This window comes from Corythoichthys intestinalis, chromosome 3 (genome assembly GCF_030265065.1).
Source record: "Corythoichthys intestinalis isolate RoL2023-P3 chromosome 3, ASM3026506v1, whole genome shotgun sequence".
Lineage (NCBI taxonomy): Eukaryota > Metazoa > Chordata > Actinopteri > Syngnathiformes > Syngnathidae > Corythoichthys > Corythoichthys intestinalis.
This window is the reverse complement of record NC_080397.1, coordinates 38,656,521-38,674,351: the sequence shown is the minus strand read 5'-3', so window position 1 is coordinate 38,674,351 and position 17,831 is coordinate 38,656,521. Positions and strand designations below refer to the sequence as shown.

Genomic DNA, 17,831 nt, shown 5'->3' with positions numbered 1-17,831 from the left:
CCCCAAAAAAACAGATTTGACCAAAAAAATCGGAATTGTGCATTAAAGTGCATGTGACACGAAAAAACATGTTTATTTCATAATACACACGGTATTTTATGCTCCTGAATGATATGGACCGCTTGGATGTGTGTGGAAGCGATCGCTATATTTATTTAGTTTTTTGAATCCCGCGCCATGAAAATGAGTGACTTCCTGTTAGGTTTTGTGTTTGGTTTCTCCTTGTGTGACTTGTCCCTGTGATTACCCATTGCTCTCACCTGTGTGTGTTTTCCCAGTGTATCCTGCAATCTGCATCTACCTGTGTTACCCAGCTGTTCCTCGTCTCGTTACCCCTTGTCTGCGTATATAATGACCCAGTTTCTTGTCACTCCGGGTTGCGTCATTGTCTATGTCAGTGTCAGCGTCTATGTCTCTCCAAGCCCTCGTGTTCCAAGTAAGTTTTTTGATACCCAGCCTTTTGTTAGTAACCTGAGTTTTCTTTGCTGCTGTGTTTTTGGAATCACCTCAGTTTTGGTTTGTACTTTGTTTTTTCTGTCGGCCTTAATTAAATCATTTTTTGCACCGCCCTATCTGCCTCGCTTTTTGTTTCCCTGCAATTGGGTCCACACATCCTGCCTGCCTGCCCGCGTCCCTGACACTTCCGGCTTCGTTCTTGCATTGAGGAGGAGGGCCCTGTGACGTGTACGGGAGAAAGCGTCCTCTTCACTAAACAGCCGTACTGTTGTGTATGAGGACTAAGGATTCAGCTGATTTTGCGGATTAATACGTTTATTTTTCGCATCACGCCAGCCAAACGGCTGCAGAAAAATCTTGCTTTATGAGGGAGAGGCGTGTTCGCCTTTTTGGAGTTTCAAAAGGTTCCCATTCACTGTGGATATTGGCCAAGCCCTACTACTGTGGGACCATTGGACTTACCAGGAAGTGAGTAAACATCTTGTTTTGTATTATGTCAAATATTAATACAGCGATTACAAAGTAAACACTACAAACTTTCTTTAAATAAAGGACTACTTACGTTTGATCATTGATAGGCATGTAAAAAGCTCTCCTCGTGCACATTAGCTGCACGTTAGCTGCACAACAACTGCAGCCGCCCTCCTCCGGGGAACGAACTGTAAATTGCTCTCCGCCGGGCGGTTTTCCAATCCGCAAAGACAATCGACAACCCAGTCGTCATGTCAAATAATCCGGGCTAGTTACAGTGTGTGTGATTTTCCGCTTCGAAGACTTTGAAACATCACTCGGTTCGGGTTAGCATGTCGGCTAGCTGTCACGCATCTTGGTTTGTTTACATTCTCCGAAGCCGGGGAAGGGAAATGACATATGCCCGATTTAGGTGTCATAAAATATCGTTCGGGAGGTGCGACAGTAAAGGTGAAGTCAACAGTTTTGACTAATATGGAGTAATTTTGCCATTTCGTCCTGAATAAGTGCATTTTTATTATTTCATATTCCATTTAGCACAAGACTGTTATTTGTCATGACCATGCCATTTATTTAGCAATTGGGGAAAATACTTGGATAAAAAGAATATCCTGTAAAAATATTGAAGTAAAGAGACAGAAACAATGACATTTTGCAGCTCTCTTCGTCGCGTTTTCCTCGTTGTGAATAGTTCTCCCTCGACGGGCTGACTGGTCCTTCTCAAGCCATTTATTTAGCTATTGGGGGAAAATACTTGGATGAAAAGAATATCCTGTAAAAATATTGGAGTAGAGAGACTGAAACAATGACATTTTGCGGCTCTCTTCGTCGCATTTTCCTCGTTCTGAATAATTCCCCCTCAATGGGCTGAATAGTAAAACCGATGAGCCCATTCTCCCGCTGACGTCATCCACCTGTTGGGGACGCTAGAGCCCTATAATGGTAGGCGTGGCTAACTGGCAGATTAAAAGACTAAGTTCTTGTCATCTGCGTTTTGCTAAATTGTTGTATATAGTTGAATCGTCTCAAAATATGATTCTAATTCACATAATAATGCTATTTAAGACTTTTTTTTCTCCTGTCGTATGCTCTTTAAGACCTGGGGTTTGAACCTATCCTTAGATTTATCAACAGGACTGGAGAGAAACAAAATACTTGTTAATGTGAGGCTGATATCCACATTGTTGGCGACAAAAGAAACCGACACGTGAGAAATGTGACATTGTTCTGTTTCTACACCTTACAAAGGTCTTTCCTGAGGGGAGTTTACACTTAAAAGCGAGAGGAGAGTGTAAATTGCATGGAGTCGCGTGAAAGTTGTGTGAACGAACACCGTGCTTTCCAGCGAGCTCGATTCTCCAACCGTCAGTTATTTGAGAAATAACAGTCATATCCCAAAGCCCCCAAAGGCACGCCCGAGACTAGAGAGAGAAGAACCATGTACTCTTCTTCTTCCGTCAATTTTTATTAAACTTACCTTAATTAAAAAACAGTGTTCATTATAAATCCAGAAACGCCGGTCTCCGAGGGCCCAGTGGATTAATAAGGACAGCGGTGTATTTTAAGCCGTAAACTCAGTTCCTCACTGTCCTTAATCTCCTTCCTACTTCACAAGGCCAAATTAACACCTCTCTTCGGCTCTGACGGGACCTCATTAGCAAACTTCCAGGGAAAGAAAGAATCGCAGCACGAAAAGAGGAGAAAAAGGAGGGAAGCGACCAATGACAGTCACCAGCTCTGGGATTAACCCTTTCTCCTCCTTCGCGGAAAAACTAGGTCGTGTTTCTAATCAGTCGCCTGGTTAGCGATAATTAGACGGCGAGATTGGACCAGAGCGGAGAGGGAAAGTGGGTGGGGAACGTTGAAATGAATAAGAAAAGAGAGAAACCTGTCATGTCGCAAACACTTCAAAGGATTTGGCTTTTCCTTTAGAAGTGGCATGATGAGGGTCCAAACACCACGAGGCGTTCCTTTGGGTCTCCCAACTGGGATGCATTGAAGGGTGGAGGGTGGTAGAAGCCAGGACCCACTTCTAGATTCATCTTCACAAACACTCCAGGACTTTTATGTCCTGTACCACCTGTACAGCCCAGCTGCGAGGAAGCGTCAGTCCATCCCAAAGCTCCACCCTGTCGCCAGTCTTCCCCTGCAGCAGCAGGTCGAGGTCCCAGAGCTTACGCCGAGGTCGCAAACTACCGCTGGGTAAAGTTCACCAGCCTCTGCAAGCTGTTTGACATTACCAATAAGGTCAAAGTGTATCAGACAACACCAGAGGATTAGAGAGAAGCTCGTGGGAAATCATAATCAAAATAATAGCTGAAACTGCTTCTGTCAACAAGCCAGTGGAAGTTACACAAGAGAGGCGGAAAGGTACCAAAGGAGGCCTAGAGCGAAAAAGGGAAAAAAGGAAGGATGAAATCATGGCTCATTATCAGCCATCTATTTTATCTACTATGGAACATCTCTAGGCTCCCAGTTGTCAGACATCAATGGGGCTTAAATTAATCCTGTGGGTTCCTGTTTGCACAATAAAGATATGGAAGGCTGCTTCTGATATTTGTGCAACTTTACAGTTGGAGTAATTGAATTAGCGCGCAAATCAGCCAACATTGCAGAGTATCGTATTGAACCTGATAGATGTTGCCAGGGAACGTGCTTGCTTGGACATAGTCAATTATAAAGAATTAAAAAAGAAGCTGCCAATAATCACTTCCGAGAGAGGCGAACGATCCATGCCGAATGTTCTCATGCTTCGCGACCAGCTGGAGTTTTGAGGCTAGAGCAAGAAAGGCTGGAAACATATTTGCGGTATCATTTCCATAAGTGTCTGCTTTGCGGACCATAACGCAGCACACAAATGTGATTTATGACCTTGGTTTAATGGCTGGAGCAGAGACATGGTAGGTATCAGATGACTTTTTCAATATGGCACCGTCAGACGGGGGGCACAGCGAATGCACCATCACAACAGGAAATGAGGGCTTGTCTCGGCAAGAAAATATGAGAAGCGAGATATCTGATCATCTAATGGCAGATAGATGCTACTTCACTTTGACAGAAAAGGCATCAGTCAATAAGCTTCCAATGAGTAGTAAGATGAAGAGTATGCCATGGATTCCTCCATTGTATGTATTAAATCATTGCTAGAAAGAAGCTCAGCGGTCTCAGTGATGATGGCCATCAGTGGAAATGTCATAATCAATCTGTGTTTCCAGCAAGACATAAAAACAATTTGGTCGTTCCAGAATAGGAGGACATTTTAAGTCCCGCCATTTAAATTTTAAACAATCCACATACAAATATTAATATAAGCAGTTTCTGAGGAAATTTAATTTTCCAGAGACAGAATCAAAAATAATGCTTGGAATTAGAGCTGTCAAATTTATCGTGTTAACGGGCGGTAATTAACTTTTTTAATTAATCACGTTAAAATTAGGGCTGTCAAAATTATCGCGTTAACGGGCGGTAATTAATTTTTTAAATTAATCACGTTAAAATATTTGACGCAATTATTACACATGCCCCGCTCAAACAGATTAAAATGACAGCACAGTGCAATTCCAACTTGTTACTTGTGTTTTTTGGAGTTTTGTCGCCCTCTGCTGGCGCTTGGGTGCGACTGATTTTATGGGCTTAAGCACCCATGAGGATTGTGTAATTATTGACATCAACAATGGCGGGCTCCTAGTTTATTTTTTGATTGAAAATTTTACAAATTTTATTAAAACGAAAACATTAAGAGGGTTTTTAATATAAAATTTCTATAACTTGTACTAACATTTATCTTTTAGGAACTACAAGTCTTTCTATCCATGGATCGCTTTAACAGAATGTTAATAATGATAATGCCATCTTGTTGATTTATTGTTATAATAAACAAATACAGTACTGTACTTATGTACCGTATGTTGAATGTATATGTCCATCTTGTGTCTTATCTTTCCATTCCAACAATAATTTACAGAAAAATATGGCATATTTTATAGATGGTTTGAATTGCGATTAATTACGATTAATTAATTTTTAAGCAGTAATTAACTCGATTAAAAATTTTAATCGTTTGATAGCCCTAGTTAAAATATTTAACCCATGCGCGGAATGACCCACTGCCCCAAACAGACTACAATGGCGCCGTTTCATGTATAATGATTTGGCATTTGCTATTTATTGGCATAAGCTTTGGCATCTCTTCCACAACAATTATAACTATTGTGGCGAGCGACGTGGGGAAGAATGACAGGAGATGATCTTTTTCTTAACACCCTGTATTGAACACAACACAGATAAGATATAACATTTGCAGCCACCACTGACAGTCATGCTTGCTCAACTTCCCATCATGCATTTGGGCGGAACAGATAAGTCGCTACAGTATCATTTACTGAAAGCACAACAAAAAATAATATTCCTATCTCTTAAAAAAATAATAATGTTCTCAAAAAGAAAAGCGCTCAATGCAAAGAGAACTGGCATTCACAATCAAAATAGCTATGCAAAATAATACTCAGACTTTGGTCAAACTCTATTCAAACATTTCGTTTAGCTCAACAAATACACTAGATGGCAATATTTAGTCACAATATACAAACTATCAGAGGTCTCGTACGTTGTGAAGTCAACACTCAAATGAACGTAAGGTACAATAAACTCGGAAACTATGGCGTCAGTCGAGGGGCAAAACACACTAGAAAAACTTGGCTAGATCTCTAATTAATTTAAAACTTGCCCCTGACACCTTGTGGTGTATTTAAATCACTACCTTCCACAATGGCGAGCTATTAGTTTATTTTTTGATTGAAAATTTTACAAATTTTATACAAACAAAAACATACAGAGGGGTTTAACATAAAATTACTATAATTTGTACTCACATTTATCTTTTAAGAATTACAAGTCTTTCTATCCGAGGATCCCTTTAACAGAAAAAATGTTAATAATGTTAATGCCATCTTGCGGATTTATTGTTATAATAAACAAATACAGTACTTATGTACAGTATGTTGAATGTATATATACATACGTCTTACCTTTCCATTCCAACAATAATTTACAGAAAAATATGGCATATTTTGGAGATGGTTTGAATTGCGATTAATTACGATTAATTAATTTTTAAGCTGTGATTAACTCGATTAAAGATTTTATTCGTTTGACAGCCCTACTTGGAATATTAAGTCTAGAGTGCCCCTTGAATGCATTTTTTTCTCTTGTCCAAAATAAAATGTTACCATTGATCAGATGGATGACCTAATCAAACCATTAACAGTTGTTTTTTTAACCTATTGTTTATTAATATATTGAAGAAAATCAAAAAAAGTGAAGGCTCATTGTTTTCCCTCTTCATTGTTGGTATGACTTGAACATTTGTTTTGTAAACCGGAAAGGTCTAGGACTCACCTGGGCTTGGAAACTCTTGAGAACTGGTGCCACCATCTCCCGGACCTCCTACGGGCAAGGGGAAAAAATTAATATATGTATATATGTCAGAAAACACACACAAGGCTGAAAGAGCAGTTTCTGCTCTTGCACCCCTCTTTAGAATAAACTGCTGTATTTTAAGCCAAAAGAACTGTTGTGTTTGATAGAACAATATGTCTATATGCTGCCATAGCGGTTTCATGGCGCATTATGCTCCCGGACTATTTTTAATTTGTCCGTTTTACCCTGGAGACCCCCGTTTACAGACACTGCGCAACCACTTTTGTTTCAACCAAGCCATAAAAAGAAGGTAAGTAATTATATTTATTATTCGAAATGCCTATCATTTTTTGCCTAGAATCATTAATTGATTTCTAATATTTACTTTAAAAAAAAAAAAAAAAAAAACTTTATAAAAATTATTCACTTGAATATTTTAAACTTTTAAAGAAATTACGTCACAATGAAAAAAATGGTGTCTGTAAATAGGTCACGGATATCTACCTCAAAACTTGAGCTTAAATCTACAGTATTTCTTTGTTGCTGTCGCATTTTCCCCGATATTTTAGATAATTAATAATCGATCCAAACGAAGAAAAATTGGAAAAAAAAAACATTTAAAAGGGTAAATATTTGAAAAAGAAAATCTCGACCACTCCTTCTTGTCCGTGACTTCTGCATCGCAAGCCTTGTTATATTAACGTGTTTCACCCATTAAATCTCCACAAAGTCCGGCTGTGGCCATTCACAGCTGTGTCTTGACACTTACATGCTACACGAGTTTTTGGATCGAAACAAGGTTAGTACATGATAATATCTCATTAAATCATCGTATCTCTAATTATGCTCTCACCTCGAGTTACCAGAAAGCCACAAAAAGACGTTTATTTCGTTCATCACGTTCATCGAACGCTAGTGCGAGAATTATGGAAACAACAAGCAAACTAACTTGCGTGCGATCCACTATCTTTTCGACACTTGTTGCCATTTGGATTTCTTATTATGGGATGATATCGATGTATTAAATACATTAGATGCTTACCGTAATTTCCCGAATAACACGCACTTTTTTCCCCAAAAATCAACTTGTAAAATCATGGTGCGCATTATAAACGGGTACATGGATGGAAACAGAAATATATACAGTGTATATATTATATGTATATATATACAGGGTGACCCAAAAAAAAGTTTACACTGCCATAATACAATTTAAATGCCATGTTTATTCAGCTTAGAATTAGAATTTAATCACAAATTATACATTATTGTAAAGAAAATGTACAGTACACTCTATTTTTCAATGTGTCCTCCCTTAAGTGTCACAACAGCCTCCAGGCGCCTGCGGAACGCTTGACAGGTCTTCTTTATGTAGGATGCTGTCATCTTTTCCCAAGATCTAACAATGGACCTCTCCAAGGCTGCCACAGAAGTTTGTGGCTTCTTACAGGCACTGTCCTCCACAGTTGCCCATATGCTATAATCCAGGGGATTGAGATGTGGACTCTGGGGTGGCCACATATCACCTTGTCAATCAACTTTTTGGTCCGCACAGATCGGCACTTCCAGACCCAGGTTTTCGTGAGGCTGTTCCAGTATCTTTCAGCTTCTTTTTAACTTTGTAGACTGCACATCTGGATATTCTCAGATTTGCTGCAATCTCAGTAGGTGTCAGACCGGCACGCAGCAATTCAGTTACAGCTAAAGTTTTCTTCATTTTCAGCAGAAGCACAGGAATTGTAGAGACGAGAGATTACCAGCTGCATTGAGTGACCTTAATGAATCACTTAAGCATGACAACCTATTTAGATATGTTTCAATGGCTTTTAAACAAGCAGTCAACTGAGTGTAAACTTTTTTTTGGGTCACCATGTATAAACCGATTTTTTTTATTGACACGGCCACGTTGTGTTGAAAAAACGTATGCGGCGATCCGTTGCCGACCATTACGGTACGTGACGTCACCATTTTGTTTCGGTAATACTTCACTCTGATCGGCCGAATGATTTCGTCTGTGTTAAATTCTGATTTTTTCACTCTTCATAAAGCACAGAATTTAGTTTCTTGAACTCATTTGAGTCAACGTTTATTGCAGCTCCGCAACTCGGACCATAACAAACGTAACAACAAACTTCCTGTGTGTGTCCGTCAACTATATCTGTCCCTCGGGAAACTCAAACCCAAATAACAATAGTTCCTATTGTTACTGTCGTGTCGACAGCGATGAGCGCTCTCGGATTTCCGACTTACGTTCTCACTTTCATTTTACCGTAGCAATCCATGGAAGAAACATTGATTCATCATGATGAAATGAGCAAGTTATACAGCAGCCTTCAAAAGAAAAGTCACATCTGTTTTGTTTTCTCCTAGATTCTGGTAAGTTGGAGAATCATATTACTACCATAAATATTGTCAGTTTATGGTAATGTTTTGAACTACCAATATGCTATGTTTGTGCTGTGTTTCACCATTCAGTATAATGACATTTCTGTATCTGTACACGGGCTCTGTTTTCTTCTGTTCTTCTATTTATTGGTGCTAAAATTAGGGTGCGCGTTATAAACGGGTACAATAATTTCCCCTAGATTTTACAAGTAAATTTGGGGTGCGCATTATAAACGGGTGCGCCTTATATTCGGGAAATTACGGTAAATCACAAAGCCTTGGTCCTACGGTTCAAGGATGAATACAATAAATAAAGAGTGTTATATACTCAGATTTATATGTTCCCTTTATGCATATGGAGCCTTTTATTCTCACTATCTTGCATTCACATTCTTTAATCATAATTGAAAAAGTATTTTAAAAGCCCACAGCAAAAATTAAAATATTATGATATTGGAATTTAAACCCTAAGATTCCCCTGGAAATGTTTTTCTTTGCACAGATTAAAATCAAGCCGAATCCAAAAATGTATACAGTAAAGTTATCATTAACTATACAGCTAACTCCCTGTTTAGCCACGTTTATTTACAAAATGAAACACAGGGCTAAATTAAATCTACATTTACTCACACACCAATTTCCTTTATTAATGTACATCCACCCACATGTCTTAGTGCAGGGGTCCCCATCTGCCGGGCCGCGGACCGGTACCGGTCCGTGGCGCATTTGCTACTGGGTCGCACAGAAATAATAATTTATTAACAACCGCATTCTGGCCGAATTAACCCTGTGCCCCTACTTAACACACCAATATCCCTGTCTACTGTAGATATAATACTACAGGATATATTAGAATGTCGTCATAGAAATTCATTGATTGGACTGCTAGCAGTACATCTTGTTTTGTGTATATGATATATCTATGTGCGCTTGTCCTCAATAATAACGTATTACTAGGGCCCGGGCGCAGCACATTTGTTCCCGGAAATAATTACCCCCACACACGAGCGAAGATGACTGGAAAAAAGACAAGTTTGGAGATATTTTTTACGGCGAAAAGGGCACCTGACGAGCCAGAAGATAGGCCTAAAACCTCGAAGACCCACGAACTGCGAAGGAGTGGATTTCTGACCCATTTGTGAATAAACCGAGCTATTGGAGCATGTCTATCCAACAGGAGGATCAGCTTGTAGAGATCGCAAATGACGGCAACCTTAAACGTACATTTGAGACAACAACTCTACCGAGGTTCTGGATTAAAGTCATTCCGGAATATCCTGACATCGCTACGAGAGCATTGAAAACATTGCTACAATTTCCAACATCGTATCTTTGTGAAGCGGGCTTTTTAATTCATGCTTAACGACAAGGCGAAGTCGTTAATGGTGAGAGAGTGGTGTGATGTTGTTGTGTGCAGCTAACGTGGCAGGATGTATCTGAGGCGAACTTTTCTGCATGCCGTTCCATAATCAAACGTAAGTTAATATTCCTTTCTTTGAAGCAAATTTGTAGTGTTTACTTTGGAATCGCTGCATTTGCGGCCATGTTTAACGTTACGCGCATGCGCAGAACCACAGAACAAAATTTGTCAAAACACCGGTCCGTGAAAAAAAGACCCAAATAACACCGGTCCGTGGTGCAAAAAAGGTTGGGGACCCCTGTCTTGGTGCATGCATATTGGATTATAAACGACCATCTTGAAGTGTTCCTTATGTATTATGTACCAGGATGGGTGTATAAAATCTACTTTTTTTTAAATGAGAAACTTAAAGAAAATTTCAAAGGTCTCAAAAATTTCTATTTTTCACTCACCTGATTTGACCTACTTTTAAGGTGTCAAAAAATTCCTCCTGTTCAAATTTTTTCTTCCCCCAGAAATTAGAGATTTTAAGGTTTCTCATGATGTATAATACAATGTACTAAGGACAATTTCGAAATTTGGCCAAATCAGGGTCTCAGAGCGCAACTTTAAGTCACCTGAGATTTTTCCGCCATATACAGTGTTGTTCTCCATCTTTCAACTGGCTACATGCGCGAACATGGTGTGCGCATTTGCGGCTAAACCTACAGGGTTTGGGCAGGAATGTTTCAAAAGTGGGGCTTTCCAGTAGCTTGCGTTAAAGCTCAGGATCCAGACTGTGAGCTCCCACAGCCCCAGGTAAGGGGATTGGGCTGCCAGTGATGACAGCCTGATCCCGTCTTAAATGCCTGTATTTTACTGACAAGATTACAGCGCTACACTGCGTATTTGGGCTAGAAAAGGCGAATGCAGTGGAGTGGAGCCACAGCATATGGCTGCAAGGTTCATTTATTTAAAAAAAAAAAAAAAAAAGTCCATTGAGAAAATACCTTTATATTTCAGATTTGATTTTAGTAGATGATCAGGACTATATATCACAGTATTTTTCATTGAGTGATTTAGACTCAGGCGTGACATGTTTCCCCCCAAATTATGTTGTTTGGCTGCAGTTATCTGATTAACTTAATATGTTACATAAACAGACACCTATTTTGCCTGTTTTTCTCCATTTTATTGTTGTTACGATTGTTTTTGGTTGCGATAAAATTCACGAAAATTCGATAATATATATTATATATAAACGTCTTGTACTCGATTTATACAATGACTTCATCAATAAATTGTATGAATCCTTGCCGAAGCCCATTGAAGTTATACAAAATACTAAATTTTGATCTCACAGCACCACTACTTAATTCGCTTATGTTATGCAACATATTTTTGTATTTGAAGTAGAGATGTCCCGATCCGATTTTTGGATCGGATCGGACGCCGATATGGGCAAAAAAATGCGAATCGGTATCAGACCCCCCAACACGGAAAAATTGCGATCCAAAGTTCCGATCCAGTTTTTTTTTTTTTTTTTAAAGTCCGATCCGGGTTTTCCAGTGCACAGATTTACATAATCCATTCCAGTTTTTGCTTCGGTTTCCCTAAAATCCAGTCTGCATTTTACAGCACACCTTCAACACACTACATTTACATTACCATCTCCCAATTTACCGAGACACTTTCTCGGTAAAAATTAGGGCTGTCAAACGATTAAAATTTTTAATCGAGTTAATTACACTTTAAAAATTAATTAATCGTAATTAATCGCAATTAATCGCAATTCAAACCATCTATAAAATATGCCATATTTTTCTGTAAATTATATATATATTCTGTAAAATAAATTGTTGGAATGGAAAGATAAGACACAAGATGGATATATACATTCAACATACGGTATATAAGGACTGTAGTGGGCATTTCACTCTACTGTCATTTAAATCTGTCTATGCTGTCCTCACTCGGAAGCGTCTACTTTTTCCAAAGCTAGACAGCTAGTGAACGACACCTTAATAATCAGACTTCTTCCTTTTTTATCTGATCTATTAATAAAATGGCCTCAAACCATTGTTCTCTTTAGACCGTAGTGAAACTACAAAAAAAAAAGTACACAAGCATTGCATTAGCAACAACGTTAGCTTAGCATGCTATACAGGTTCACTAAACATAAACAAAAAGCGTCTCATACAAAAAATATAACATTTCGCTTACAAACATAATATGTACATTCTTTACAACAACCATACTTACAGACAAATCTTGTCCAAGGATCATATAAGCACATTACAACGTAGGCGTCAGCCCGAGACGTCATCCAGCCATATTGAACTGGCAAGAAAGCAATAAACCATGTCGCAAAGCGACCACAAGAGTTCGCTGCTAGACAGCACAAAAAACCTTGCTGTGAAACTTACCAAAAGGCAGAATACTGTCTGACATGGGACAGTGCTGGACATGTGCATTAATTGCATCAAATAGTTTAACATGATTAATTAAAAAAATTTACCGCGCGTTAACGCGATAATTTTGACAGCCCTAGTAAAAATGTCAGCTGTGTGGGATCATTTCACCTTAAAGGACGACAAAGACAAAGAGGCAGAGTGCAACATATGCCGCAATAAAGTCAAGTGTGGTGGTAAAGCTGTAAGAAGTTTTATTACAACCAACCTAATCAAGCATTTAGCGAAATATCACCACAAACAATATAAGAAGTATGTTAAGAAAACCAAAGACAAAATGAAAGGTCCTACGCAACTAACACTGGCAGAAACTTTTGCTATGCGTTACAAACTGGCACTCGACAGTCCCAAAGCCCAGGGAATAACAAGAGTCATTGCCGAAGAATTCATTCTGGATGACGAGCCATTATCTCTCGTGAGTAAAGACGCACCATAAAACACTTAGAACCACGGTACAACATGCCCAGCCGTCATTACATCCTTGAGCGATTCGGCTGTGGAAGATTCGAGAACGATTCACAAACATCCAAATTCCTATTATTGAAATATGTCAAGTAAAGCGGAACTAATACACAGCGAGGTCTTTGGGACGCATTGCGTCCCGAGAGTAAACATCATGCTTGTCATAGACCCGGGTAATGCCAATGCTCAACTCACGGCTTCAGCTCGACTCATGCCGCTGGATAAAAAACACAAGAATACCTGACTGCTGCTGACAGCCGCTACAAACTACGTCTACATCGTTTTACTGTAAATAATAGATATCATATGTATATAGAACTACATGCACCATGACAGCCTCGACGGCATTAGCAACATTGAAGTATTGAAAACTAGTTGCGTTAGTAAACAGCTGCCATCTTAAAGCAGGAGACTTCCCTAGCAGGCTGTTGTGAACCTTCCAAGCGAACCTAATTAACTTTTTATCTAAGACACTCCTAAATCAGCAAAATCATGACTTGAATCTATCTTCAAAACAGTTTTTAAACTTTCACATGTCGAAAGTAGACAGAAGGGAAATTATGGAATAACGGGAGCAATTTTAACAACTTTAACAGTTGATTCGCAAAATTAAATGAATTGAATGTAGTTTAAAGCTGCTGATACAGAATGGGGTCTTGAGTATTTTATTTACTGTTTTAAAATGTTAACTTGTTACTGAAATAGTCGTTTATCTAAACCTGACAGGCTTTTTATACAATTTTTGTAACTAATGCACGAAACATTAAAAGCATCTAATAGCTTGTGGGGGGTTGTGGGATTTTCCACTGAGGTTGTTGGTGTGTTTTGCTTTTTTTAAGACAGTTTACAATATTATTTGCACGTTTTACTGACTGACTATGCCATTTCTGTTTGTTATTTATAATGTTTTGTGTTTGTCACTGATTAAACAGATCAGTTTCTTGTTACCAACCGTTGTGTGTTATTCAAACTCACCTAATTCAGCTGGCTAGTTGTTATCAAGAGTACTAAAACCTTTTTCAACATGAGTCTGACAACTAAGTAAGGAGGCTAAATAACTTTAAACTTTAACACATGCTCAGATAGGCCAGTATCGGCCAGTATCGGTATCGGATCGGAAGTGCAAAACAATATCGGTATCGGATCGGAAGTGCAAAATACTGGATCGGGACATCCCTAATTTGAAGTACATTTTTTGTTCAATTTTCACACTATTTTCTGTAGGCGACAAAACTTTTGTCTTGCCAAAATTTGACCTTTATGTCTTCATTAAATGATAAATGTTTTTTCAGTGGAACAAATATATTTTTGTACATTCAACATCATTTGGGAGGGTCTTAGCCATTTCTGAAACCAAATGAATAATTAAAAGTCAGGTTATTAGCAATTATTTCTACAAAATGGATAAGCGGCAAGACTTTTGTCAGGGACTGTACACTTCCTACTCTTCTAACAGCTTTAATGTTAGTTCATAAATAAAACGTTAGCATCCATTGCATCCTAGTTGAGGTATAACATGATTCACATCATGGAATAGCATGGCATGATGAGGGTTGTCTTGACCCTCACCGTTCAAGTATCGCTAAGTGCCAATATATACTGTACTAATGCACCTTGTACAAAAGAACTCCCTGCACTAAAGGGTCTGAGTGGCACCTACTTTTGTAGATTAGTATGTGTAGCTCACCTCTGGTACATTTCTCCTGAACTCCCTGCTCAGTTCTAGCAGATGCTTATGAGAATGTTCACTCTCCTCTTGTCGACCCGCCAGCTCAGACGCTACAGAGTTGAGCTCCCTCTGCAAACAGACAAAAGACAAGCGCAGTGGTGATCAGAACAAAGTGGAAAGAGAGGGCAATTTAGCCTGCCAAACCTCGTCCAGTAAAGAGCACGCATAAATCTACAATGCAATATGAAAAGAGAGTGAATATTACTATTGTAATAATGATCGTCTAGCAGCACGGATACTTACAGGCAGTGTTTGCCCATAAATAATTAACCAAAATAAATCCAATGCCTACTGTAGCACAAGGCCTTTTAGATAATCAGTATTTGAAATAATCAATATACTTGCAACCGCTATAGAGCAAGCGCCAGTGAGAGGCTGGGCAGTCACGTGTGGAAACCCAATAACCTGACAAATACCCTTAGCAAGTAATAAAGCCTCCTCTTAATTGAAGGACTGTTTCAAAGTCCAAACAAGACCTAATTTAAACAATACACCCATAACGCAATAAAAATACCGATACAAAAGCCTCAGTTAGAAGTCACATTCATTTTCAACTATCGTTACATTGATTAGGAACGCATTTTCAATACTTAGTTGCCAACCCCGTTGCTTTACCCCTTAGCTACGACTGCCCTTGCGTATTGGCTGCGCATTGGTTGCTTACATGTCAGTGTGATAGGAAATGAGAGCTCCACCCAGGCAACATGTCTGATCCACTATTCAGAGCTGTCTGTGCAGCAGGCCCTTCATCAGAACCTTGCATTCATGCTGGACTCGGCTGCCCGCACGCTATCCGAAAATCCAATATTATCGATCAGTCATCCAATTCCCGGCTCTTTCAGCAAAGTATAAAAAAAAAAAAGGCGATTCTAGAATCTACTCTCCTATACCGAGTATTGAGTGAACAGACAGCTGTATGCTCACCTTTTCTTCACTTTAAACTCTGAGTCATTATAACTGATGAGAAGCTTTTCTTGTTACCGTTGGAGTACAATAAAAAAAGTGAGAGGGATTATATTAAAACAATGTATTTATGAAGACAGGAAAATAAATGGACGGTATTTTAATTAAATACATTTGCAGTCTTACTTAAAGGCAATTAGATAAATCCTCACACATTGAAAATGAGAGGAAAAGGACAGGATGAGGCTTCAACCTCAGCGGCCTCGTGGGATAGTGGCAGGCTGTCGGTCAGAGCTGTTAATTGAAGGGCTTCAGGTTCAAGTCCCTGGACTGACAAGTCACTGAGCAAATTGGAGGACTCAAATCTGCAACGCTATATCACACTACATTTTACTCAAGTCGTCACTTTTACAACTTGTCAAATGAGGTTTTAAGGCCTCTAGCCATTGCTTTGTACAATGCCAGTTTGTAGATTTTAATGCTTACTATGGTACAGTAAATAATTTCAAATGTGCCGATGCAATGAGCATAGCGCTGTTTGTCAGTTTATTTAAGTGTCCAAATGAAATCGTTATATAAGCTTTTCAAAATGGCGGGGAGGTGCAGCATGTCACATGAGTGACATGACCAAACACTGCTAAATACGTGCTAACTACACATACAATAAGAAAATATCACACATTGTGAATTTATGACTGAAACTATGGTGAATTTTCATCTCGTTCTCGTGTCGTCAGATGACAACTGGCATCCATCCATCTCGACACGTTTTCAGCAAGTCATCGTGACTTTATCGTCGTGAAAAAATGGTTTGTTGACGAAATATTTTCATCATCGTTATCGTCAGTGTTGTTAATCTTACTTTAAAAAAGTAATTAATTACAGTTACCAATTACTTCTCCCAAAAAGTAATTGCGTTGGTAACTCAGTTACCTGAATGTAAGAGTAATTAGTTACTTGACAAAGCAACTGTTGATAATTTTCATGTTTTTTGTTTTTTTTTCTTAAAAAATAATAATAATAAATAAATAAAATAAAAAATAGGTCACACAATCTGAAGTTTAAAGGGTTTTTGGGACATATATATATATATATAAGGGATGCAACGATACAGTTAAGTCATGGTTTGGTACGATTTTCGATACAATTCAATACATTAAATGCTCTGAAACAGAAAATACAACTGTTATTATTATTATTATTACTGTTATTATTATTTGCTGACAAGCAAAAATAACATCATATAAACAAGCATTTTCGTGCATAATATTTATGTGCTTACTTCTTACTGATCTGAAGAAATTTTGTATATAAGTGTTCAGAATAATCTTTACTGTTTGTAAAGTGGGGCACACTGTTGATTGCTGCAGCTCTCTTAGCAGCTATATTTACCATATAAGCAAAACATCCTATTTGTGGTCCGAGTCCATCTAAAACATGTACTGAATTAACAATATTTGCAGCATTATCTATAGTCACTGGTATGGATTGATCTGGCCTGCTTAACTTCCATTCAGTCATGGCGGTTTCTAATTCATCAATGTAGTATATGGACTACGCATCGCTCTGGGCTCACGCAGCTAATGGCATGGGACCTAATGTAGCACATCTAGGTTGTTGTTTGATGATATCTAGTGTGTGCGCGCGTGAGTTAGCATGGGATCTAACATAGGACATCTAGGTTGCTATTTGATGATATCTAGTGTGCGCGCTGCGGCTGCGCCGCTTGAGTGTTTTCTGGCCACAGAAGTCACTTCTGCTCATTACTGCACTACACATATGATAATCGACTTTCATAAACAGGACGAGTTTGAAGTACGGCGCTCTTAATTTGCCACTCATTGTTCATCATGAAACCATGAGTTTGCTTAGTCTCCCACGGTTTTAAGCTTTCTGATCCCATCGGCGCTATAATAGCAGGCGTTAGCATACGCATGCTAATCGATTGTGAATGGCATGTTAGATGAGCAGCGTAACATCGCGGTTATGCGTTGTGGTTTGCATCCTTAAAATTGAAGACGAAGGAGTTCATTTCGTTTGGTAATTTCGAGACAGACATACAGATATCATGCATCGGATTTTGGGAAGTTAGCTCTCGTGGGGAGGACAGTACATTTGCGTTCAAGTGATGCCAGTAGATGGTATCGGCGCCCTAAATGTTGGTACTCGTCGATACCGATACCACCAATTCGGGCCG

General features: G+C 38.9%; 1 protein-coding gene across 5 annotated transcripts in view; it reads right to left on the bottom strand.

The window, feature by feature from the left end:
• Positions 1–17,831, bottom strand: part of cux2b (cut-like homeobox 2b) — a 250,329-nt gene that overhangs the window by 136,871 nt on the left and 95,627 nt on the right. For 4 of the 5 annotated variants that reach the window (XM_057831042.1, XM_057831044.1, XM_057831043.1 and 1 more), the window contains exons 2-3: positions 14,690–14,800; positions 6,325–6,372 (exon numbers count right to left, since the gene is read on the bottom strand). In XM_057831042.1, coding sequence (XP_057687025.1) covers positions 6,325–6,372; positions 14,690–14,800 — 159 coding nt within the window. Of the gene's footprint in view, positions 1–5,798; positions 5,841–6,324; positions 6,373–14,689; positions 14,801–17,831 lie in introns of all 5 variants that reach the window. The other variant, XM_057831046.1, reaches the window with a different exon arrangement.